Raw genomic sequence first — 25,106 nt, forward strand, 5'->3', positions numbered from 1 at the left:
GGTGTGACAAAGAGTTGCGAAGAAATTTAGCAGGTACGCCTGAACAAAACCACTAGCTCCGTGTTCAAGAAGCCTCAGTGGACATTGCCGGCCACTGCAGTGCACAGGAGGAACTGTAGAATAAATGCAGCAAACAAAAAACAGGATAAAACGCGCATAACAGGAAGCGGATATCAAAAAAAAAAGGAAAAGGAAACGAGAACTCCACGCGAGACTGGATCTGACAGCGACACAGCTTCATCGTCACGCACATGCACAGTCCCCGGCGTTAATTTCATACATTAGTAATTGTACGCATTCCACGTATAGCTCCGTGTGTAAGTCACGTCAACTCAGTCCAATTTCCTTCTCCGTGTCCAGAGGAATGTGAACATTTCGTCCAGATTACTTATGCATGCCTCATAAGGCGGCATTCGCGCAGTACACGAGATCCGCCGTATGAATGTTGCTTATTTACATTGTAGACCTTTCGAACAAAGTGACTTACTAAAGCCTATACGATTCGTACCGGTCAGAATCAAATACAGGTATTCGTCTTTTATTCATATTCTTGGTCAAAACACGTTCCCGAAACTTCGTATTAAACTTATTCGAACAGCATACGCATACAGCCCGAACGGAGCCCTTGCGGCCAATGGTTCACCCAATTATTCAATTTTCTCACTTTTTCTAAAGAGCGCAGGTGCATCACAAAAGTTCGGGTTAAATCTCTCAACGCAGAAAGGAAACCAGAAGTAACAGCTCAGCTCATGTGATGTTACATGGGAAGAAAGAGTTGTGTGTGTTGTGTTGTGTTTTATGGCACATAGGCAACTGAGGCCATCATGTGCAAGAGCAAGGCTAGGAAAAGTCTTTTGCTGAATATTATAGAAATGTTAGAATCATCCTCTGCTCTAGAGGCCCTCAAACGTTAATATTACCCACTGAACACATACACAAATTTTATAAATGGCTACAAGTAAAAGCTTTAAAGAGGGCCGGGTAATCTCAGTAGTAGCCTTCCTTGGCTGCGGAAGGACATCGAGGCTCCCAGCCAATTCAAAATAAAAGCCTCAGCTTTCTTCTCAGGCATGAGAAATTGGGCTGAGGTGTACTAAAATTCAAACAAACCAGTGGGAAAAAATTTAGTCTCTTGAAAAATCCCGTTTCGTTAAAAAAGCTAAAACACGTGATATATCAACAATTGCATCATCTCCTAAAAGCAGTGCGGGATGAAAAGGAATGCATTTATTATAAAATTCAGTAAAATACGTTTTTCTTAGTCCTTCCAGCTCCACACAAGAGAATAAAATGTGGTTAACCGTGAGTTCATCTCCGCATTCTTGGCAAACAGGTTTGCTTTGTTTTGTTAGTAGGAAGTTGTGCGTAAGGTGCGTGCGGCCTATTCGGAGACGTGGGCAGAAGAAGCACTTCAGAAAACGTTGATACAAAATTCACGCTTACGACCGATCAGAAGCACAGCGATTTCATTTTCGATTATTAATTGGGCAATAAAGTGAGTTGGCTATGTCGAGCCGCCAGAAGAATAAAACACGAAAGCGCTATAGCGAGCGGCCCCAGGTTTAAACGGCGCTGTGCGGCGCCCCTTTAGAAGCTTTTCACCGCGGGCACGTGCCCTTTCAAATAAAAGCCAACTTTTCAAGAAGCTGTAGGAGTGATTTTGCTACTCGTGCGTTTATGACCATCTTCCGAACAATGCGTGCTTCCCAACGGCGCCCAAAATGCCAGAGGTCACAAGCTCACCATACTGCGTTTCATCTCTTAAGGACTATAGTACAAACGCGAGAAACATTAAAGGGAACACGTTGCGCAGTACGCAGGTGGCTCTTCTTTCCTTTTACATTTTTCGCGAATGTAGTATAGATGCTATGGCACCGATCCAGACCTGCACACGTGGCTACAGACTTTTCCACCGCGTGCGGTGTTGGGAAGTGCTGCGCATACGCAGTAGATGTAGATGCCGGTATGAAATCCGCCAATCAGAAAGCCGCTCGCACAGCTCCGTGTAAAAAATTTCGAGGGCGCTTAAGCTTCGTCTTTAAGAGTGAGGTGTTGCAGCGTTGCCAAGGAGTGCACAGAACGCCATCTCCCTTTCGGCGCGATGCGTGGCCCGTTGGACAATTTAAGTAAAGGACGCCTGTCTCACATATCTCGGGGAACACCCGAACCGGGCCGTAAGGGAATAATAATAATAACTGGTTTTTGGGGAAAGGAAATGGCGCAGTATCTGTCCCGTATATCGTTGGACACCTGAACCGCGCCGTAAGGGAAGGGATAAAGGTGGGAGTGAAAGCAGAAAGGAAGTAAGAGATGCCGTAGTGGAGGGCTCCGGAATAATTTCGACCACCTGGGGATCTTTACCGTGCGCTGACATCGCACAGCACACGGGCGCCTTGGCGTTTTCCCTCCATAAAAACGCAGCCGCCGCGGTCGGGTTCGAACCCGGGAACTCCCGATCAGTAGCCAGCCGTAAGGGAAGGAAAATGAAATGAAAATTGGTTTTAAGGAAAGGAAATGACGCCTGTCTCACAATTCTCGCTGGATACTCGTACCGCGCCGTAAGGGAAGGAAAATGAAATGGAAATTGGTTTTAAGGAAAGGAAATGACGCAGGTCGCACAATTCTCGCCGGACCCCAGTACCACGCCGTAAGGGAAGGAAAATCCCCTTACGGCGCGGTTCAGGTGTCCACCCGAGATGCGCCATTTTTCGCTCACGGCCAACGCCGCCGAAGACACCGGCTTTTCTGCGACACGAGCTCCTTAACGCTGTCATGTTAATAACGCTGCGCCTAAAAAATGGCAAATGTGAGAAGGTCTATACGTAAGGCTACGTTTGTGACCAAAGTAAGCGTCGACGCATCGACAGGTCAATCTGCAGAAACTATTTTCGTGCACGCCATCAACCAAGCCGCATGCAAATGAACGTTATACCGAGATATTTATACGCCGCGGCTGCGATATATAACGGGCACATCGGAAGCAAGATGAATGTAACAGAAGCTCCCGCACATGTCAAACGCGCTTCGATAACGGAGCTCGTATATGCGCTGACACGAATTATCCGGAACGGCAGTTTCAACCTGGCATTCAGCTCCGACTGTAATAAGAAACCGGCCCTTCAATTCCCGTTCGATCAATTGCTGAAAATAGGGTCCCCCTCCCCATCACCCCCCGCCCCGACGCTAAGATGACGCACGCTATAGCAACAAAGGCACGAAAATACTATAGGCACGTGCGCGCGAAACAAAATACGCATGCGGTAGGAAAAAAATGCAATGAAAAGCCTGGCACATCAAAAACACAATTGGCATTTAGCAATAATCGGCTAGTCGTAAAAAAATTTGCTGTGGTTTAGCTCTGGTTAACCCTAGTTCAATTGCGAAAGCTTCGTTTCCTTCGCACGTCGTCTACGCAGAGTCTCATTCCGACGCTCTCGAGAACTCAAACCGGTCTCTTCCGCAGTTCAAGAGTAACTCCGGGACGTGGCACGACTTCTTTTAGCCGAATCTTCGTTACGACGCTTCTCGAGTCATGCGGCGCGTTCTTCTGGCGTCTCTTGAGCGCGATCTCTCTTCCTCGCTTCGTTATTTCGCTGTTGCCTCTCTTTCGCGCTCTACATAACTAGAATCCACTGAGACGAAGCACATAAATACCCCCCCCCCCCCCCCGCGAGGTGACACCTCCTCTCTTTCTACCCCAGGGGAGCACATCTGGTGGAGCGAGCGGCGACGGCAGCGGCGTCGACGGCGGCGCCATCTGTTGGAGCGCGGCTGCGGCGTTGCTAGTCTGCGCCACGGCATACGGCTGAAGTGTGACCACGCAGCGAGCCGAGCTGGCTGCCTGGCTGGCGTAGTGTTGCTTTCGCAACAAAAATAGTTCGAAGAGAATTGAATTGGCTGTCGGGGAAAGGAAATGGCTCAGTATCTGTCTCACATATCGGCGGACACCTGAACCGCGCCCTAAGGGAAGGGATAAAGGAGGGACTGAGAGAAGAAATAGGTGCCGTAGTGGAGGGCTCCGGAATAATTTCGACCACCTGGGGATCTTTAACGTGCACTAACATCGCACAGCACACGCGCGCCTTTGCGTTCCACCTCCATCGAAAGGCGGCCACCGCGGTCGGGTTCGAATCCAGGTACTCCTGAGGCGCGGGTTTCAGCACACAGCACTGACGCGCAAGACACGCGAAAATATTTCGACAACTGCGAACATTCGCGGAAGCCGAAATTAAGCCAGCAAATATATTGGTTTATGGTTTATGCGGGTTTAACGTCCCAAAGTGACTCAGGCTATGAGGGACGCCGTAGTGAAGGGCTCCGGAAATTTCGACCACCTGCGGTTCTTTAACGTGCACTGACACCGCACAGTACAAGGACCTCTAGAATTTCGCTTCCACCGAAATTCGACCGCCGCGGCCGCGATCAAGCCCGCGTTTTTCGGGTCAGCAGCCGAGCGCCATAACCACTGAGCCACCGCGGCGGCTCGGGCAAATATATTGGGCGGTATACAAAACCCGTGCTCAGAGTGGCAGAACCTTAGGAACTCTAAACCCTGACGTACAACCCACGCTCAGGGAGGATGTATGCATGTACGAGGAAAGGCCGGTGTTTGGCTCACGCTTTTACGCCTTCACACATGCTGCGCGCTGCATTTCGGCGCGAGCGCTGCAGCGACCGGTTTTGTGCAACCACAGCATGAACAACTCGTGTCCAAATTCTTCCCAACCCCCCGCTCTCCCTCTGCGTCTGCGCCGCACACGTTCCCGCTCACTCGACAAATATTTATATCGCTGACGAAAACTGTGACGTAAAAACGGATATTTTAGGGGCGTGCGAATATTCGAAATTTTCCAACAGCGAATCGAATATCCTCCTATTCGATTCGCTGTCCCGGGTTCGAACCCGACCGCGGCGGCTGCGTTTTTATGGAGGAAAAACGCTAAGGCGCCCGTGTGCTGTGCGATGTCAGTGCACGTTAAAGATCCCCAGGTGGTCGAAATTATTCCGGAGCCCTCCACTACGGCACCTAATTCTTCCTTTCTTCTTTCACTCCCTCTCTTACCCTTCCCTTACGGCGCGGTTCAGGTGTCCAACGATATATGAGACAGATACTGCGCCATTTCCTTTCCCCAAGAAACCAATTATTATTATTATTATTCGATTCGCTGAACGGATCAAATAGCGCGTGTTCAAAATTATTTGACTGAATGGAATCTGTTTTCAAGTTTTCGAACAGTTTTCGAAAACAAGCATGCCGTATTCTTCGACGGCTGTTTCAAGAACAGGGCCCACCCCCTCGCAAGCCCAGCATTCTGTCGCGGGTGGTCTGCGCAGGATGAAAAATTGAATGACGCTTAAGCTTCGTTTTTAAGAGTGAGACGCGACAGCGTGTCGCAGCGTTGCCGAGGGGTACACGGAACGCCATCGCCCGTTCGGCGCGACGCGTGGCCCGTTGGACAATTTAAGGAAAGGACGCCTGTCTCACATATCTCGGCGGACACCCGAACCGGGCTATAAGGGAAGAAAAATTAAATGAACCATTGCTTTTTACCCGCCGCGGTGGCTCAGTGGTTAGGGCGCTCGACTACTGATCCGGAGTTCCCGGGTTCGAACCCGGCCGCAGCGGCTGCGTTTTTATGGAGGAAAAACGCTAAGGCGCCCGTGTGCTGTGCGATGTCAGCGCACGTTAAAGATCCCCAGGTGGTCGAAATTATTCCGGAGCCCTCCACTACGGCACCTCTCTCTTCCTTTCTTCTTTCACTCCCTCCTTTATCCCTTCCCTTACGGCGCGGTTCAGGTGTCCAACGATATATGAGACAAATACTGCGCCATTTCCTTTCCCGAAAAACCAATTATTATTATTAACCATTGCTTTCAAGGAAAGGAGATGACGCCTGTCTCACATTTATCGCTGGACACCCGGATCGCGCTGTAAGGGAAGGAAAAATCGATCGATCGATCAAGCAGTCAATCAATCTATCGAACAATCAATCAATCGATCAATCAATCTTTAGTGCTCTCGCGTTAAAATGTCTTCTCTTACGCCGCGGTCCAGGTGTCCACCGAGATGCGCCATTTTTCGCTCACGGCCAAAGACGCCGACGACACTGGCTTTTCTGCGACACGAGCTCCTTAACGCTCCTTCCCTCGCAGTCGTAATCAGTACCAAAAGGTAAATTTCTCACTATATACGATATGATGGTCATGAAGTTAAGATAGTGACTACGTGTTCCGTACCCGTCTAGTGGAGATAAGTGTTTCGTATTTCGACATCTATAGTTAATGTAGGTGTAGTATTGCGTTTCGCTGTTTCGCACAATCACTCGTTTTGTACCAATATTCACACAAGTGACGAATATTCGTAAAAATATGCATATACACTGCCGCGGTCCGTCGTTGCGCAGGCGACGCAATTTTTTTTAATTTCTTTCGCGAGCCCACAGAGTGCAGTGTAATTTCCCAAACAATGATTTGGTCCATAAATAGCACAGAAGCAGCCCATCCAGTCGAGCTAGGCACTATACTGTCGGAAGCTTATAGTGCAAAAGATGCTGCCACTACTGTGCGGAACCACTATTATTCCAGTTCCACCGACGATAACGCCCACTCAGCCTCACGTCGAGTTCATCACGGGGGAATTCCCGGGGAGGGGGGGGGGCGGGGGGGGGGGGGGTAATCGCTGTTTTTCTTAGGAGAATGTAGGTGGAGTACGATCTGGCATATATTAGGGCCCGCCGGGCGCTGTTGACCCTGCCTAAGCGATCTTTGTCCAGCTGCAAGCAGCACCGGTTATAGCAGAAAACTTGTGCTCCGGCACTTAGTTACCGCGCAATTTTAAACAACGCTGCTAATCAAGGTTCCAAAATGTTGGCCCTGTAGTCCGCGGGACGCCAGTGAATGCATCTCGGACATCATGCGAGGGAAGACAGCGGAGGCCGGAGCACGTTGTAAGAATAACATGGGTCGGAGTAAGCAGAATTAGCGAACTAGATGTCTGACAAAAGAGAAGCAGCAAAAGGACACGCAAATGTGCGTCGGTAAGCCGTTCCCGCAAGGGGGCTTGCTGAAATCAGCCAGCTTAACAAACAGCAGCAAACATTCGCTGCGCACTGCTCAATTTTACATCAGCTGCGTCCAGGTCACGGATTACTCTCTTTTTCTGCTCCTAGTTTTCTCGTGTTTTTCGCCGCTTTCAGATCTAGTTTGCGGCCTCATTACACGTTGCCAGAACAATCGAGCCAATGGCGCAACAGTACGTTCGGGCCTCGCCCATGCTACGTCATTCATGTCAACGCGGAAAAGGACATCCCTGAAATATGCCTCCACAAAGAGGGACTGTGAGAAATTATGGACGCAAAGCGCATTCCACTTTGTTTCTTTGCTCCATTCAGAACTTCGCCCGCCCAACTCCACCTCTTCCCTGATGACTTTCATTTTGCCCGACTCTCGCACTAATATCGCGACTCGCAGCCATTAGCGACTGCAGTCATTAGCTAAATTAACAATTACGTATCGCGCTGTAACGCGTGGCAAGCTCCGACTGCGCACTCGGCGATTCCAGGCGGCTAGGACCAGTTAAAATCTGGGAGGGCGCTGCTGTACCTCCGACAATACAGCAACACGGCACACAGCGCTCGTTCCGCCAGACGCTGTGCGGCTGTTATCAGGATTCATGAACCCAGAACCGCCTGCAGAGAGCGCTGCCCCCCACAGGCCGCGCCGGAGCCGGCAGCGTTTGCAGCTACACGGCTTAGGGCACCCGTGGGCGCGATAACGCGCCACATCCAAAATTTAGTGACGAACCTCGTGACGAAAGCAAGGAGGTGTGACGTAATTACGCCAGCTACGTCACGACAGGACGCTGGACGGGCGACGAAATCGCTAGAAAGCGCGACACGGTACGACGCTTCTGTCGTGCGGAGTTTATGACGTCCCGAAGTTGCGCGTGGGCTGCATGAGACGCCTTAGTGCATGCAGAGCTCCTGATTAATGCAGACCACCTGGGGGTTCTTTATAAAGCGCACTCGCGTCGCGCAGCACACGGGCGTTCCTGCTGTTCGCCTCCGTCGAAATGTGGCCGCAGAGGCCGGGACGCGACTCCTCATCCTCGGGCACACACGACGAATGCCATAGTGGCCGAGCCACGACAGTGGACCAGTATGGCGTTTTTCTCGGCGAAGAATGGCCTCGAGGCTTCATGTATTCCGATATATATAAAGCTCCATGCCGCACCTGCAGCCACCATAAGTAGCACTTATTCCTACGTTCAGGTGTAAAAGAAAAAGAAAGCCCGTTAAAGCCCCCAGGTCAACGACATAACATTCAAAAGAACAGAACTCGAGAAAGGTGGGAAAAGGGGGGGTCGGAGGAGTGTAGCAAAGTAATACGATATAAGCACTTCCCACAGAGGAAATGAAAGGGCCAAACTGCAGGGGTCAACCTGACAACTGCTGCTGACCACGCGAAGAGCAGGAACTAAATGCAAAAGAGACCACAACCTCTTGGGGACTTTCCGATGCTCAAGCTCCATGCTCTCAAATGACCAAAAACACCCAGCCATTTCGCTGCCTCTTGGGACGTAGAAATGACACCTGTACCACACAACAGACAGCCTGGCCCAACGAGCGTGCACTAATGATGAGCTGAGTTGGAGAGCAAGACAACAGCTGGCGCACTGTGCATAGTGCCCACCCTCAGCACCACACGTACCTTGTGGCACACGTTCACCTGAGCGACATTTCCTTTAGGCAGCTACAAACGAGAGAGTTTTCAGTTAGGCCACACTACGCCAGTGACGCCGTTAAACCCAGAGATGGTCCCTCATGGTTATAATACTGAACGGGCAACGCATAGCTTTCTTTTTCTACCCCAATTAAGAGTGTTAAAGAGGACAAAAACCAACATCACTTTTACATCAGTTGGTTCTCTTTGACTCCATTTCTCATTTTCTTTTTTCTATCTGTCTATTTCTTTATCAGCCGTACACAAGTCTGCACAAAGAAGCTCTGCTCCTTCCCAACAATTTTTCTCAACTCAGAGATATTTAGGCGCGGCTCAATGTTTGCTTGGTTCATGGGTTTTCCAAGTTATCAGTATAGTATAGTAGGCAACAGCGATAGCCTTTTCCACACTGCTACAACAGATGCACCTGCAACACACGCCAATGTTGGTGCAAAAGTACACACAATTTGAGTAAAAACCAAGACAAGCGCTACAGCTACTGAGCGTCAGAAAGACACATAATGGAATGGCGTAAACGACTGTAAACATTACACAAGATGCGTTGGAAACAAAATTCAGAGGTTCTCAAGAGTTGGAGAAGCTGCAGCACAGCCTGAACTAATAAAAATCTGCGCCCCGAACGTTATTCAGCCATGGTTTTTGGGGACGCGGAGAAATTTCTTGGTTCCCTCAACTCACTGAAGCTGTGATCAATATTGCCGAACATTTAAGCTTGCCTACATTTCCTTCCAGCTTTCAGGTCTTCAAGCATGCTTCAAATGTGGCTACTTGTGCTAGCAACAGCAGTACTCTAGGTGAACGGCGCTAGCTCTCATTAAACTTCGAGAACCACGGGATGCAAGCCAAAGTTGAACACTGTAACAAAAAACAGTGCAATGGCGCAAAACAAGGGAGGAATTCAGCATTCTTTATAGTGTAATGAGTAGAAGCACGTAAACTAGAATGATCGTCACCCACGCTGTGCAAGCAAAGACTGGCTATTCATCAGGGAGTAACAAGTTCCATCACATAAACTGCTCCGTTTTCTTCCTTGCAGGCTGTAAAGCCCGACCGTGAGTTGACAACCATTTCGAAACAAGACAGGCCAGCAGCTTCGCCGGCAACAACACGAAAGCAGTTGACACCATCCAGCCCTTGGCAAGACAGTACACCTTCCTCACCACTAGCCCGTACAAGGAGTACAACTTCTACCGGGCCCTGCCCACTGCGACATAAGTGGTGTCTGAATAGGTGAGTTCTTTTTTTTGTTCTTCCAGTTTCACATCACTCATGTTCGTGCTGTACCAACCCGTAAGCACGATTATTAAGCAGTCACTGTATGCCAGACTCGACGGTACTGTGTACATTTTGGCAAACATTATCTTGTACTGAGATGTGGCTGGTACTAGTGGAAGATCATCATCATCACCATCATAATCAGCCGGATTACGACCACTGTACGGCCATTGCAGGGCAAAGGCCCCTCCCATCTCTCTCCAATTAACTCTGTCCTATGAAAGTTGAGCCCAACACAAATAAGCCCGACTGAAGATAAATGAGGACGGACAGTGCACAAAGCCTAGCTACCGCACGTGCGCAGACAGGCCGGCTCCCGACGCCCATGGTTCCGAGGCAGCACGGCGCGCTCGCTGTCCTGGTCCTCGTGCTGTGCGCCTACCCCCAGCCGTACGCGGCGGCGGTGGCGGCCGAGCTAAGCAGCCTGCCGGCAGCCATGACCGCTGAGGCTCGCCCGGTGGCCGGGGGCCACGGGGCGGCGGCCGGTACCAGCAAGCGCTACGAGACGCATGCGCCCGTGCTGCTGTCGGCCCTGCATGCACCCGACAGCGCCCAGCGCATGATGCTGGTGGACCTGTCCGCACTGCATCACCACCAGGAGCCGGTCATGGGGTTCCAGCCGGACTACTACAGCTCCTCTTCGTCGGCATCGATGGCATCGGCCGACTACGGGGACACCTGGGAGGACAACAGCCTCGGCAGCGACGACAGGCTGTACAGGTGTGAACCGAGGCGCAATGCTGGCGCACTTCTTAATCCCAGCGCCCGCGCCTTTCTCATTTCGCCCCATTCTACTTCTTCACTGGTAATCCAAATGGTGGCGAACGCCCTGCACGGCGTTCAGAGGTCATGTAGACTGCCTTCAGATAAGACGTTGGATCACGCGCTTGGCAGCAGGCTGAGCTGCCAATATGTTTTTTTTTCGATTTGCTAATCGTATAATGAGATGTCAGCACAATAACATGCGAATATCTGCCTTTCTGAGGCACCAATCCTCATGAAAAATAGGTACAATGTGCAAGCTGATCGGAAACATTTTCGTTTTCCAAAACATTTCACAAACATTACTCGACTAGGCGACACCAACATTCCCGTGTAGTAGGCGTCGTATACTCGCCTTCCGAAAACCCCCGACACTCCGGTTACATGGCTCATAGGTTAGGTTTCTGTCACATCACTGATAAAGCATGGCAAGAAACTAATTACTGCCGGGCTTGCTTTCGCAGGCGCCACCAGCCGCACGAAGAGATGCACAACAATATCGGTGACAGTGACCAACTGCTGATGCCCTTCTTGCCGGAGAACACCGTGGGCCTGCACTACACTGGCTTTCCTTTCATCGAGGATGCCTTCCACTTGCAACGCCAGAGCAGCCGCGAGGACGCCTTCAGCGACTACCTGCGCGCGATGGTCGCCAGAGGAGACCGCAAGCGCAGCGTGTTCCTCTCCCAGAGCTGGCAGCCTGGGGGACACCCCAGCTCTTCTTCACCCAGACGCCTGTGGCAACAACGGCCGAGACAGCAACAGCAGTCCGGGAGGACGACCGACGTCGTCGCCCGCACTTTGACAGAGGCCAAGGAGCGGCCCGCTCACCCAGCCGTACCATTCATATTCTCGTCCAAGGGCTGGCACCCTGGCGGCCGCAAGCGGAACTTCTTCTTCTCCAGAGGCTGGGGTCCAGGCGGAAGACCGCTCACGCAGCGCGCCGACTACTTCAAGAAGCCACCCGCTGCCACCGGCGATGATGTGAGCGACAACGAGGCGCCAGGCCTGACTCAAGGCCACATCGCACAGGCCGGCAGCCACTCGTCGTCATCCTCGCCCACGGTGAAGGCGACTGGCGCGCGGCACGTGCACCGGCCGTGCCGAGCTAACTGCTGGCGCATACCGCATCTGTTCGGGCCCTACTGGTAGAAGAGATGGGCGGGCACGACTACACGGAGGCGCGCCTTTCTGCACCACAGCCTGCTCAAGGGGATGCAGCTGACAATAAAGATGCCACAACCAATGGCTCAGCAAGTGGGGCAACACGAAAATGGCCTACAGTTAGCGTTCGAATAAGCACCTTGTGCGGGACGGGGACAAACTTCGAAAGCCTGAAACGAAGGCAACTGCAACCAAATATTTAAGCGCACCAGCACCAATGACGGTGCAGTCGGCATATAAAAAACAATGGTTCCAGGGCGCCCCCATGATTTAATTACGCCATCCCGAGCACACGCTGATCACAATACACAGTCAAGGATATGTTAGCAAGCAAGTGATTTTGTCCTTGAACAGACTGAGCAAAGGAACTGAAAGCTCCAGTCTAAAAACTAAAAGCGAACTAAAACTAAGAACTAAGAACTTAGAACGACAGTTAAAAGAAACAAAACATTAGACATATATTGTCACAGCCAGGCATGCAGGGGCACTATAAGCTAACTGCAATACAATCTTGCTTCAAATGCTCAGAATCTACTCAAAAAGTCTATTTTTTGACACTGGAATTGGTCTTATCCAATTTCTCGCTAAAGCACCATAGCATTAAGACAAGACAAAACAAACATTCAATGAGTGAGGCATTAAGATACAGGTAAAGAAAAGAAGTTCGGATGATTTCTTCTTTCTTGCCAAAGTATGTAAGCAACATGACAGTGTCTACTGGCCAGTAAAGCAAAAACACAGATAACTTACATTCAAGTCACGAAAGCTACCGTAATTACGAACTTCAAGTCTGTCAAAGCCCCGCTGAAATAAAGGACCTGACTGTGTGTGTGCTATCTTCAGGCAGTACACACCATGAAACCACTAAGGAATGAGTTCAGAAAAATATTTTAAATGTTCTTTCCTTTACACCTGTCAGAACCAAAACATGGCAATAGTTCGTCCAACTAGGCCCTTGCCTCAAGAATGTGTGCAGACAGAATGCTTTCCACAGGATAGTTCTGAACAACCTGACAAAGCTGGGAAAGAAAATAAAACACATTCAAAAGCCTCAGAAGAAAGGCAAGGAGTGCACAGCAGATAGTAGAGAAGGAACCTCAGCACATTCAAAGGTTGTATACAACTCTATTTCACCCCTCACTATTCTTCAGTATACTGTCAAATGCACAATGCTCAAGATATAGCTACCACTGGAGCAAAATGGAATGTCTCCAAAAATAACATCGGCACTTCTGACAGAAGCACTGCTGTTAAAAACCCTTAGGTATTCATGCTTTCCTAATCCTTATTTTTATTTTAATGTTTACTGTAGTAAATCAAGTGTAAATTATCCCCAACGTGTTCATCAAACGTGCAATGAGTGCTCCATGTTGTGAATGTTATATGAATCTGTAATAAAGTATGATTCTCTGTTTTAAAGCAGCAAAAGCGATGTGTGTATTACATGAGCACAGGCACAACTGTCAGAAAGTTCAGTACTGTTTGCCCCAAATGATCCTGTACCAGGCAGGTACATAATTTTCTCCATCACCGATATAACTGAGCATAAAGGTCTCATAAGCTAAGCTAACTAGCAGAGTAAAGCTTCAGCAGAGACGTTATTGCTGCAGTAGTATTTGTACTGCAACTTTAGAATACATAGTTCTTGAAATATTCAAACAGCTACAGAAATAATAACTGCGCTCAAATAAATGAAATAATAAAAGAATTATCAACATGTGGGTGATATTCCTTGAAGCTTTGCTCAACTTAATAAGTGCAGTATGATGAAATGATTAAAGCACCGGTAAAAGAAGTGGCCCATGGCCCCTGAAAATCACGCTAAATCTGTAACTCTATCCGAAACATGACTTCAGCTTTAAGGGGCATAAAGAATAAAAGAAGGCACTGGTACACACCAGCAGAATGTACTAGTACGCTTCAGAAGAATGTACCTTTCGAAGCGAACCATGCAAACAGTTACATAAGGCAAAAGAGTACAAGAGTGTGTCCATAATTTCAGTTCCCCCTGATGCGTGCCATATGCCACAGCAATACTCTGGACGAGGCCAGGAAAGGTTAGATTAAAACAGATTAGCTTAGTTAAAGTTATGCAAGGCAAAGCTGGATGTGAATTTTGCTGAATCAAACTGCATGTGGCCCTGACAACTTTGTTTGCACTGCACACCTTATATTCGCCCATATGTATATTCTTACTGCAATGATCTCGGTTGTGCTAAGAAACTAATTTGTACTTAAAAACTATTGCAGGAAACATACCAGCCTGAAAAGAACATCGCAACAAGTACCGCTATCATGAGTGGTACTAAGCTAGAACTTGCCAATGAGCTTTTAAACTGTGCGGCGTAGGAACTGTAACTGTACAGGAACTCAGAGACATCCCCCTCAAAGACAACAAACATTAGTCAAATTTTTTTAACATAGTTCAAAATTTCTTACAGCCACAGAAACAAAAGTCAACTCAGGCCTCTTTGCAGGCAGTTGCTAACCACCAAAGAAGAACCCTAATCGCCAAGTCTCTTCCTTGTGGTAAGTAGTGGTGACAGGCCACACTTTCAAGAATTATGCACCATGTTTACAGTTCTTTTTAGGTCAGGGAGAATGCATACAAATTATGTAATGCAGGCACAGCACCCAAATGGGCATTGTGCACTAAGAGACCTCTGATTCTTATACCCCTGTCACACGGGACTTCTTCACGGCCTTTGCCGTAAAGTTGTCTTATTGCACTAAAGGAGGAAAACCGAAAAGGAGCAGCGGCGCTGCTACACGGCAAATCCAAAGGAGCTAGAACGCGGCCTCCATGAATGCCAAAAGTCAGCGCTGTGTGTGAAGCGGCGCTAGTAACATTATGAAATTAAAGCAGATGGTAGCACTTCAGCTAAGAGGATAAGAGTGCTTTTGTTTATGTCGAAAAAGTAGCTATCACGATAATAAACGAGCGTTCTGATGGTAAGAAAAGGATATTTTGAAACAAAGGTTTTTTTTGTTGTTTTTATCGTTCCAGTCCGACCACGGTAGGCGCACTTTTCCGTTCGGCTCCTCGTTGTGTGTGAGAAGCATATTTTTGTTACTTGTGTCATTGTGTGTATTTCAAAGAAATTAGGTTGTGCCTGGTTAGCGGGCTGCCGTAATCATGAGCGACAAACCGCAAGATGTTAGAACGAAGCGTGTAATTGCCATGAAGAGCAAACGAAGAAAAAACAGCAAAGCGAGAAGCGCAAGCACGTGTGTGTCGATGCGACTGCTGAAAAGCGTTCAAGTCCTTTCTTAGCAGTGTAGATGTCTTAAGTCATAGCCTCAACTAGATATTTTTTTATTTTTTTCAAAACTAAAAATTGCATCAATTTTTTATTCTTTGAGCTCACTAGCTGGCGCTGCCGTCTGGGTTGCTCCTTTAAGCGACTTTAAGGCCGCTGACGGCCGCCTTTGCGGCTACAGACCTTTTTTCGCAAAGGTCTCGACGCTTTGCCATGTAGACGCGCGCCGCGCGCCTTTGGGGCAAAGGACCTTAATTCCTAAGGCCTTACAAGTGCCCGTGTGACAGGGGTATTACAGTCATTATTTTGGTGCTAGTAGGAGGCTCAGGGATCTTGCATATAAAATTCAAAGGGGGCAACAAATAATAAATGACTTGAAAACAGGCCTTAAGGACTGCAACAGTTTGCCCCGGCATTTCTTTACTTTCACAATTTTTTCTGAAGCTCACTGCAAAGAATATCAACAACCACAATGTGGAACAAACAGCTCAATGAATGTGAAGACCATGAAGAGAAGTCCAGCTTACCGTTTATTTCCCTCATTGCCTTGATGAAGTCCTGGGGATCCTTGAAACTAGCAAAGCCATAGCCCTTGCTCTTGTTGGTGCGCTTGTCCCGAATCACTTTAGCCTTGAGGAAGGACGGGAACTTGCCGAAGACCCTAATCAAGACCTCGTCCGTGACATCATTTCCGAGGTCCCCGCAGAAAATCCGGAAGTCATCTGCATGCGGTCATGACAGACAAAACAGAACAAATGGCAAAACATCGGCGATATGTGCAGTTTTGTAACTCAAAGAGTCTTTCAGCTAACAGCTAAAAAAGACGTATGAGAAAGGCAACAAATGCAGCGACAACCACAGCCCTAGCCTCTTATTTCAAATATAACAAAAACTCGGGGTGTGCGAATATTCAAATTTCTGAATATGAATCGAATATGAATATGTAGAAAAAATTACTTCGAATATAAAGATAACAGGTAAACCTTGGTGTCATTTTTTTTTCTTGAGTGACTCAGCACCAAAAAAAAAAACATGATGTGCACAGATATGTATATTACTTGATTAGACACGATAACAGTATTTAATCAGGTATATGGTTGTGCAAAATGAGAAATAGAATGAGATCCATGAATTGATACCCGACTGGCAACTAAAAATAACATTATGATTAGTAAAACCTAATTAATTCGGGTTTCAAGGCATCGGAAGAAATGCTCTAATTATCTGAAGGTTGATTTATAAGATGTACCCTCCCCCCCCCCCCTCTCCCCCCCCCCCCCCCCCCCCCCAAAAAAACGAAATTGCTGAAAATGCAAAAATGCGCTCCATCCTTCTAAGGAGGCACTGTTGCACAAACACCAAAAAGCCTGTGACAAGCGCGCAGTTTTGGCGTGCTGGAAGAAGAACACGGACGTAAGCGACGGGAATGTACACTAGTGTCGGAACCATCAAGACTGCGTTTAGATATTTAAAAGGAAAAGAAATGACCAGTGATGTGCCAGGCTGCGTCTGAAACCGGTGCGCAGTTGGGTTCGGACGGCCAGTGAATCCGTACATAGACAGCTGCCATTGCCGCGGGCCTGCAGCGAAGCACAGAGACCGAAACTATGCGGCCAGGCTATTTTCCAGCCTAAGAGCAAGCGCCCACCGATTGTCGTCACACCTCTTGTTATGTGCATTTAAGAGGTGCACGGGTTACAATGCATCATGCAATAGACAGGATTTTTAAACGAGAGGTTGCCCTACTGTGACACCTCCACTCGCCTCTTCGTGAACCTCATGCAAAATTTTGCAAGTGGCTTTCCCACACATCTTAGATGACCAAAACGAGATGGCGGTGCACACGCTAGGAAAGTTACAAAGGAGACAGGATGAACAACATGGGTGAGGGCATTAAGTATGCAACACATTATGGAAGGATCCAAGAAAAAACAGCGTGCTTTTTCTTTGTGATTGTTCGAAGTGGGTGGCCAGCCATCTTGTTCTCATCAGGTGTCATATGTGGGAAAGCACACTTACAGAGTTTTGCATGAGGCCAAGCCTAGCAAGCCTAGCAGTGATAAATGACGGAGAAGAAATCAAAGATGCCTATTCCAATAATTTGATGTGATACTGTGGTTTTGCCACGGCAGAATTCATGAAAGTTGGCGCTGTGTATGATTGCTGGCGAATATGAATATTCGTAAATTCTCGAATGCAATATGAGCCAAATATCAAACATATTCGACTTGCATTAAAATTTCAAATATTTGCACACCCCTTCCAAGACCACAACAGAACTGCCACTCATCATCCACAGACAACAATAAAAAAAATTTAAAAGCAGTTTACCCTTACTGTAATGCCAAGTTTGGTCAAATGTTTAGGGGAATCCCCCACAGTGGAGTAGATTTGTAATAAGGGAGTAATTACTCATTGGCATTCACACAAGCGCAGCCATATGGCTACAAAAGAAAGCTGTACAGCTTTCTCAGAAAACTTCGTAGTTAAAGAAAAATTCGTCCTGGTCCGGGGTTCAAACCCGGGACCACCGCTTCACCGGAGCTAACCAGGACGGAAAACTTATGGTAGAGCGAGAATGAATTGATCAATAACCCGAAGTGGGAACAGAGTTGGTCAAATTTGTAGGGGAATTCCCCACGGTGAAGTAGATTCGTAATAATGGAGTAATTACTCATTCGCATCCACCCAAATGCAGCCATACAGCTACAAAGTAGCTTGCCATCCCAGTTAGCTCAGTTGCTAGAGCGACTGTCCGGTGAAGCGGTGGTCCAGGGTTCGAACCCCGGACCAGGACAAATTTTTCTTTAACTACGAAGTTTCTGAGAAAGCTGTATAGCTTTCCTCTGTAGCCATATCGCTACGCTTGGGTGGATGCCAATGAGTAATTACTCCCTTATTACTAATGCCATGTTTCAGTGACAGCTGGGGTAGCCCAAAATGCTGATGCCGGTCAGAGCATTTAATATTAGGTCTGGGTAGCAGTGCCTTTTGCTTGTCTAGCATGCTCGGACCAATCACTGATTGGAATTCTGGTCAAGGTGCTCCATTCTAACAATTCCGCGTGGCACATTGACATGTCATTCCATTTGACCAATCAGCATGGCATGTTGCCAAAATCACGTGTAACATTCCTCCACTCTGACCAATCTGTGTGGCCCGTACAATTTAGTTGTTACAACGACGACAACACCGCAGAAATAAAAAAGTGGCCTTCACAGCTGTCACTGTATGCAAATGCTGAGAGGTTCTCTCCTTGCTAAAGATGAAATATTCACAGTGAGTGACTTTACTTCATTTTTTGCTAAGCGAAGAGTTCCGTAGGTTATGTGCAATGCCGCTGCCCAATTTTTGTCAAGGCACCCACGCAGCTGTATTCATTCGTCACTCGTCCAAAGCTCCGAGTTCAAACGCTACATACAGCTGACCAAGAACTGAAGCTAGTAATTCATGACAAGACAAAGCGGCCTTTAAACCACACCAAAAGGCCTGGCTGCGCGTAGTCTCAGAAATCTCGCAGAATGAATATGGGCACTTTTATAACACATGGGAAAAAAGAATTTAAACTCATTTTTGAAAGCCAGAGTAGTGGACAAGTTTATTACATGAAACGAATATGTCAGTTGAGCGAGTTCTCCTATTATATGACACCCATATTACACGACGGTTCCACATGGTCCCCTGAGAGTCGTATAATCGAGGTTCTACTGTACGTTTAACCCTTGACCCAAGGACGCTGGCGAACCAGTCCGCGCCTTCTTTTCTTCAAGCAGATCAGCACAGAAACTATATATGTGCACATCTTCATGGGATTGCAAGACGCTAGCACTGCACCTAATATATCGCCCGCAGTTTGTCGTGTCATTACCTGAGGAAATGCACATCGGAGCAGAACAGCTGCTGCAACTTCATCCCGTGAGAATGGTGAACGAGGAGGTTAAATGCATGCGCAGTATATTTCAGTCCAATTTCCACTTTTCTTCTCCCAGTAGCACAGTACTGCCAATGTGATAATTAACGAGTTGAAGTGAACTCGCTAGAAGTGAGACAAAATCTGACCATCTTTCACATGATAACTCACATTAATTGAAAACTATTCTTTTTTATTACACAAGATAACTAAATACACATGAACCTGAACCACCCTGAATCAATCGGTGTAGGTGCATGAAAGTTCCATGCACACACACATACACATGCACTGGCTGTGTCCACAAGAAACGAATAAAAAGAAAACGGCTGGCTTCAACCTTTTACCCACACATTCATGAGTGAATCCAAGTAGGATGAAAATTAAGTGGGTGAAATACATTCCATTCTAGTCTATCTTACAAGGTAACCTGGCAGGGCCAGTAAATGATGCACCGCATTTCTACCCATAGTAAGGCTCAAGTGCAGTGACTTTCGGAAACTAGGTGAATGGCAGTGTGTCATCCCCTACCAATTGGCACAACAGCATAACAAAAAAGACATGTACAAGCACCGCAAGGCACCCACAGTGATCTTTGAAAAACAGTGACGCTCATGAATAATCTCAAATGCAAGGTTAAGCCCCCTAGCTGCAACAGTGCTGCAGCTTCATTTGAATAGCTCACAGGCATGCACTAGTGCTCTATTCAACACTGCCTCCACAAATTATAAAATAAACAACACTTCTATTATAAAGCATTTGTGTCCACAGCTCATACTGAAATTAAATTCAGATCTGTTCCATTCCAAGCAGTAAAAAAAAAAATACCTAGTAGACCTTAGGCAGTGGAAGTTTGTGCAACAAAAACATGAAAACTTTAACTCAATAAAATTTGTGAGTGAGAAAACTTTTCAGCAGAAAGTGCAGTGTCACCATACAGAGGTTTGTCTGCCATTGAAGTCAATGTTCTACAAAGTGCTGTCAATGCAGCATCTACATCCACAGCATATACTGCTTCTTACCTGTATCCCACTCATGCAGCGAGCTGTCTTCCCATGTCTGTTGACCTGCTGTTCGCAGCAGGCGTTTCTCCTTCTTCCGCTTCTTCGCAGAGCCTGCTTCATCAGACCCGGCTGGTGCCAACTTTTCAGCACCCTTGGTTTTCTCTGCTGACCGGTCAGATGACTTATGCTTGTCTGATGACTTGTGCGAGGACTGTTTGGCTGACTTGGACTTGGTCTCTTTTAAGGTCTCCACTTTGTTGCTGTCCACCACTGGCACCACTGCTGGCATAGGAAGCGCACCAACAGGTGGTGCTACAAAGGCTGGAGCCACAATTGGGACTGCAGCTGGAGCAGCATTCTTTTTGAGAGGTGGCGCTGAGTAGACGGCCGGCGCAGCAACAATGACGTTGGGAACTACTGGTGCTGCAGCAGAAACTGGCACTGGCAGGTGTGGCGTTGGAACAACGAGAGTCGGCGGCTCAGGTGGACCTGGAAGACTTGGTGCCGGCATCCTTGGAACCGTTAGGAATGAAGGTGGCGGTGGTGGCGGCACGAGGGGTCCACTGACAAATGGTGGGGGTGGTGGAGCCATAGGGGCACGTGGCAGCGGGGGCCGAAGGTGGCGCAACTGGTGCGGTATGAATTGCATGTGAGGTGCAGGTCCCTGGGGAGGCACAGGAGGACCTAAAGGAAAAAAAACTACAGGCTCTAACTTCCTGCTCCAACCAAATGTATGCATGAAATGTTTCGTAATTAGTGAGTGCATACCTTGGCACCAGCTGCAATTGCACACATAAGAAAAACCTTTTATACTACATTTTATGTAACATAACATAGGTATAGCCTTATTTTTCAAAGCCAGAGCCTCAAACCTTTTTTGAGCACAATTTTGATGGCCTCAGGCATGGACAGTCAGTTAACTGCACAACAAAGTTTTCTACATCTTTATTAAATTCACTCCGCAAAATAAGTGCCACTGCATGCTCCAGGCTGAAACCATTGTCCTGCTATTACACAATGGTTTGCAAAACAGCAGCAACTGCTTCCAGTGTGCACATCCTCATAGTTTTAAGCTTTTCTTCTAACAAGCAAACAAACCCTCTTCTAACCTGATCTCCACAGTAGATGTCAATTACTGCTATACAAACTCAGCTAATCCAAGGACATATTAAGGACACCAACCAAGGTGTCACTATCAGGCAACCAACATGTCAAAGAGCAAGGTGCTGCACAGCAAAAAAAAAAGAAAATGGAAGGGTATGCTAACCTAACCTATGAGGATCACCAGACTTTTTTGCCTGACTAACACAGCGAAATGACTGCAGTTAGTATTCCAGTCCCCTCCCACTTCAAAAGGAAAGTCTCCCAGGATACCATGACAACAGATGGCACAATTTTACTTGCTGAAAGATGAATGAGGTAGAGTGGTCACATTGTTAGGTTTTCTGATACTGAAATTCTGCAGTAGAATTCAATGCCTTTCCCTGCGCCTTATACTTTTCTTTCACTCAGTGACTGCTGGCTTCTTTGGCTAAGTCAGCTCTTTCATTGGTAAACATTAACGCAACATAAAACAATCACAGGAAAGGAAGACAGGATGTGATTGTTTTAAGTTGCACTAACGTTTAGCGATGAATATGCACCAACTCGCCCATCAACAAGTTTTACTTCAGCTCCTTCAGCTATCCTGACAAATTGGGACATGCTAAAAGTGCAGTCTCAATACGTCTGCGTGTAGCACTAATGATTCATACCTGTTAACGGAGGTGGTGGTGGCGGTGGAGGCACGAGCCTTGGTGGCCTTAAAGCAGGCCCTAGTGGCAGCCTTGGCCCTGGCGGCGGGCCTTCCGCACCGACAGGGTGCCCTGGCTCAGGCATGGATATCTCCTGCTCAAACCTGAAGGCAGCCATAAGGTACACAGAATTAATATGACTACCCGAACACTTCCTTTAAACTTGTACAGTCGGCTGCAGAAGGAGGCTCGTTACTAGTGCATGTTGCCGGGCCATGGGTAATTGCAATCACCAATTATAAGAGACCAGACATCTGACAATTGACCCTTTAGTCTCCTGCATTCGTGACATGCCTTTTCAATGCGATGATTATGAATTATGAGTTACTGAAAAGAGGGACACAATCTAACAACATCACATTTTAAACTGCTCACTACATTCTTTGTGAAATTTAGAAGGGTGCTTTATGTAAATTTCAAATGACAAAGCAGTGCCTGTCTTCTCTGTATGTGTGCTCATCTAAAAAAAAGAGCAGCGCTGAATTACTTTTCTTATAGTATGTATTTTTATATGAATACATATAGGCTTTTGTATATTTTTTGGATGAAAATACATATGTCTTCATGAGAAACATAAACGGCCTAAATTAATATTTTGCAGAGTGCTATGATTTAAATTATTTCCAACAACTAAGAGTGCTGCAATTTATAACATGCAATAGTTCTGCATATGCAAAACAATGAACCAACCTACTAAACATCCTAAACGTTAAACAGTATAAATGTGAATTAAAGTGAGCATCTTTTTTACAGCCCTGAATTATGGAATAAACAGGGTGGCTTTAAAACCTTCCACGGATAAGCTTGCACAAGGTATAATTTATATTAGTCATCTCTGATGTTTTTTTGCTGTCGTCATGTGTCAGTATTCTAGCGATATTTGTAGCATACTGAAAAAAAAAAAAAGAACACCTCAAAGGGCAATCACAGAGCAATGTAAGAAAGGACAAGTACTGATTCCCAACTGAAGTTTTATTGAAAACTCACCCAAACTTATGTGGAAATCAAGAAAGCACATTCATGCAGATGTGTCATGGGTTATGAGTTCAAATATGACATCTCGGTTTCATCCAAGGCTAAAATTGGCTGGCTAATGCTCTTATGACCATCTTTAGCTTTGCACGAAACAGAGGAATCATATTTGGATTCTAACTGGTCTTTGGCATAAGTGCACGTAAGTTTGGACTAGTTTCCAATAAAACTTCCATTGAAAATCAGCACCTGTCTATCTTTTGTTATTTATTTGCCTTTCAACCTGGTTTTTCAAAATCCCACCAAGCTAGCTCGTCCAGCTATTGATTTTGCAAATCAATATTTGTGTATATCTTGCAAAAATAAAGTCTTTTGTAAATATATTTCTACTATGCATGTTGTTTATACCATTCCTGCAACATCTCATGTCACTAAGACAGCAGCACAGGTGAAAAAATAAGATAAGATTAACAAAAGTGACTGTGCTTACTTATGAAAACCAGACCTGTGGAGTTAAAGGTAAGTGTTGAATTTTCACGTATCACTTTATTTTGAGGGACCAGATTGCACAGCAGTGGGGTCAATTCTTTACATTTCTACATGGAAAAAAAAAGGGGCTAGAAACTATCGCATCTCCGCATCCCTCTTGCCTTATTTCATTCATGAGTAATAGAAGACAAAATTCAAAAAGCTGAGCCTGTGTCTTACCGTCCTAAACTCAAAGTTCGGGAAAATCAAAAACAACATTTGATGGCGGGGAAATTCTAGAGGCCCATGTATTGTGTGATGTCAGTGCACGTTAATGAGCCCCAGCTGGTCGAAATTATCCGGAGCCCTTCACTACGGCATCCCTCATAGCCTGAGTCGCTTTGGACCAATAAACCCCCATAAACTAAACCAAACCAAAACGTTTTCAAAGAATCTCCCAGCACAGATGTCCAAAAGCCTCGACCTGACACCGATCAAAACGCTGTGTTTCGGATATAAATGCTGTCATCAGCGGTCTTTCAAGTGGTTAAAAGGCCTCGGTCAACATAGATTGACTATGCTTGTGTTCTGTAAACAACAGACTGGCATACTGCAGTCGTTTACGTGCTCAAAGATGCGACAGGTGTAGGAGTGGGTCGATTAGGCGGCTGATGCCTTTTTTTTTTAGAGCAGAGATCACCACTTGGCCTGTTTCCTAGCTACATCCAAATAAAGGACACATTGGTGCATGATATTGGCTCAATATTAAGCGAATTCCGCGATGCCTATTTTTGGCCACTCAATGTTTTAAACACGATTTCAAGTCCCTACTTCCGAGCATTATGAACACCTTGAAGCACTAGGCCGCATTATTCGCGTGTGCTATGCAAGCACACCAAAAGCTAAGCAACAGTACTGCGGTGATATCCCGCTAGCTTATAGAATGCCTGTTACGTAAGTACTACTTTCAAGGGCCTCCTCTTCACATTGACGGTTTGGAAACCCCCACCCCCACTCCCGAAGCGCGTGCCATTCATGCCGCTGTAATGCTCACCATACGCAACGAGCATCTATCCTCCTTTTTCAACGTAAACATACTAAAATCCAAAGGCGAAGCTACTAGTTGTTCATAACGCTCGACAGTCAAGCCAGACCTTACAGGCATCAACGCAGCAGTTTTGAAAGCCCGCGCCCTGATTTGAAGCCTGAACCATTCTATCATCCAGAGGAGGTAGCGGTCTGAACACACAAGTAGAAAATCTGGCATATAACCCGTCAGCTACTCAGAACGCTAAACAACGTTGAACGCAATATAATTACTTCGCACTGTTCACTTTTCCCCAGCCTCAGAAACGTTGAAATTGAGCGAAGCTCCACTCACCGGCTCATTTCTTCTTCCATCTCCTTGCGCCTCTCTTCGCTGATTCCAGCCATGACTGCAGTTATTAGCGCGTGTTAAATTCGTTCTACTCTTAGACTGGTTGGAGACACGCGATTTTTAGCCAACGGTACAATTTTATGAGCACAATATCAGTCACCAAGAACACGAACGACACAGCGACGATCACAAACAGGGAGCAGACATAACGGCGATGCGCGTGGCGATGCGCCTTCGCTAAGTAAACACAACACACAAATATTGCATTACCCTCATTACGTAAACGTTTGCATCAAAATATAGTAGTACATTTAAGTGTATCACTGCTGTAATATGTTTATAAGAAATGGTTTTGTTTTTCTTATCTATGCGCTGAAA

General features: G+C 46.8%; 2 protein-coding genes across 4 annotated transcripts in view; one reads left to right on the forward strand and one right to left on the reverse strand.

The window, feature by feature from the left end:
* Positions 1 to 13,364, forward strand: part of LOC144136693 (uncharacterized) — a 45,995-nt gene extending 32,631 nt beyond the window's left edge. The window contains exons 2-4 of one of the 2 annotated variants that reach the window (XM_077669222.1): positions 9,779 to 9,972; positions 10,322 to 10,737; positions 11,244 to 13,364. In XM_077669222.1, the coding sequence (XP_077525348.1) occupies positions 10,343 to 10,737; positions 11,244 to 11,931 (1,083 nt within the window). In that variant the 5' untranslated portion in view covers positions 9,779 to 9,972; positions 10,322 to 10,342 and the 3' untranslated portion in view covers positions 11,932 to 13,364. Of the gene's footprint in view, positions 1 to 9,778; positions 9,973 to 10,321; positions 10,738 to 11,243 lie in introns of those variants that run through there. The other variant, XM_077669223.1, reaches the window with a different exon arrangement.
* Positions 1 to 24,956, reverse strand: part of LOC144136692 (uncharacterized) — a 128,579-nt gene extending 103,623 nt beyond the window's left edge. Inside the window, exons 1-4 of one of the 2 annotated variants that reach the window (XR_013315658.1) lie at positions 24,732 to 24,946; positions 21,872 to 22,014; positions 20,136 to 20,801; positions 15,731 to 15,925 (exon numbers count right to left, since the gene is read on the reverse strand). Coding sequence is in view for 1 of the 2 variants with exons in the window: in XM_077669221.1 (XP_077525347.1) it covers positions 15,731 to 15,925; positions 20,136 to 20,801; positions 21,872 to 22,014; positions 24,732 to 24,784 (1,057 nt within the window). In the remaining variant the exon portion in view is untranslated. Of the gene's footprint in view, positions 1 to 15,730; positions 15,926 to 20,135; positions 20,802 to 21,871; positions 22,015 to 24,731 lie in introns of both variants that reach the window. The other variant, XM_077669221.1, reaches the window with a different exon arrangement.
* Positions 24,957 to 25,106: the final 150 nt, after the last annotated feature.

This window comes from Amblyomma americanum, chromosome 6, assembly GCF_052857255.1.
Source record: "Amblyomma americanum isolate KBUSLIRL-KWMA chromosome 6, ASM5285725v1, whole genome shotgun sequence".
Lineage (NCBI taxonomy): Eukaryota > Metazoa > Arthropoda > Arachnida > Ixodida > Ixodidae > Amblyomma > Amblyomma americanum.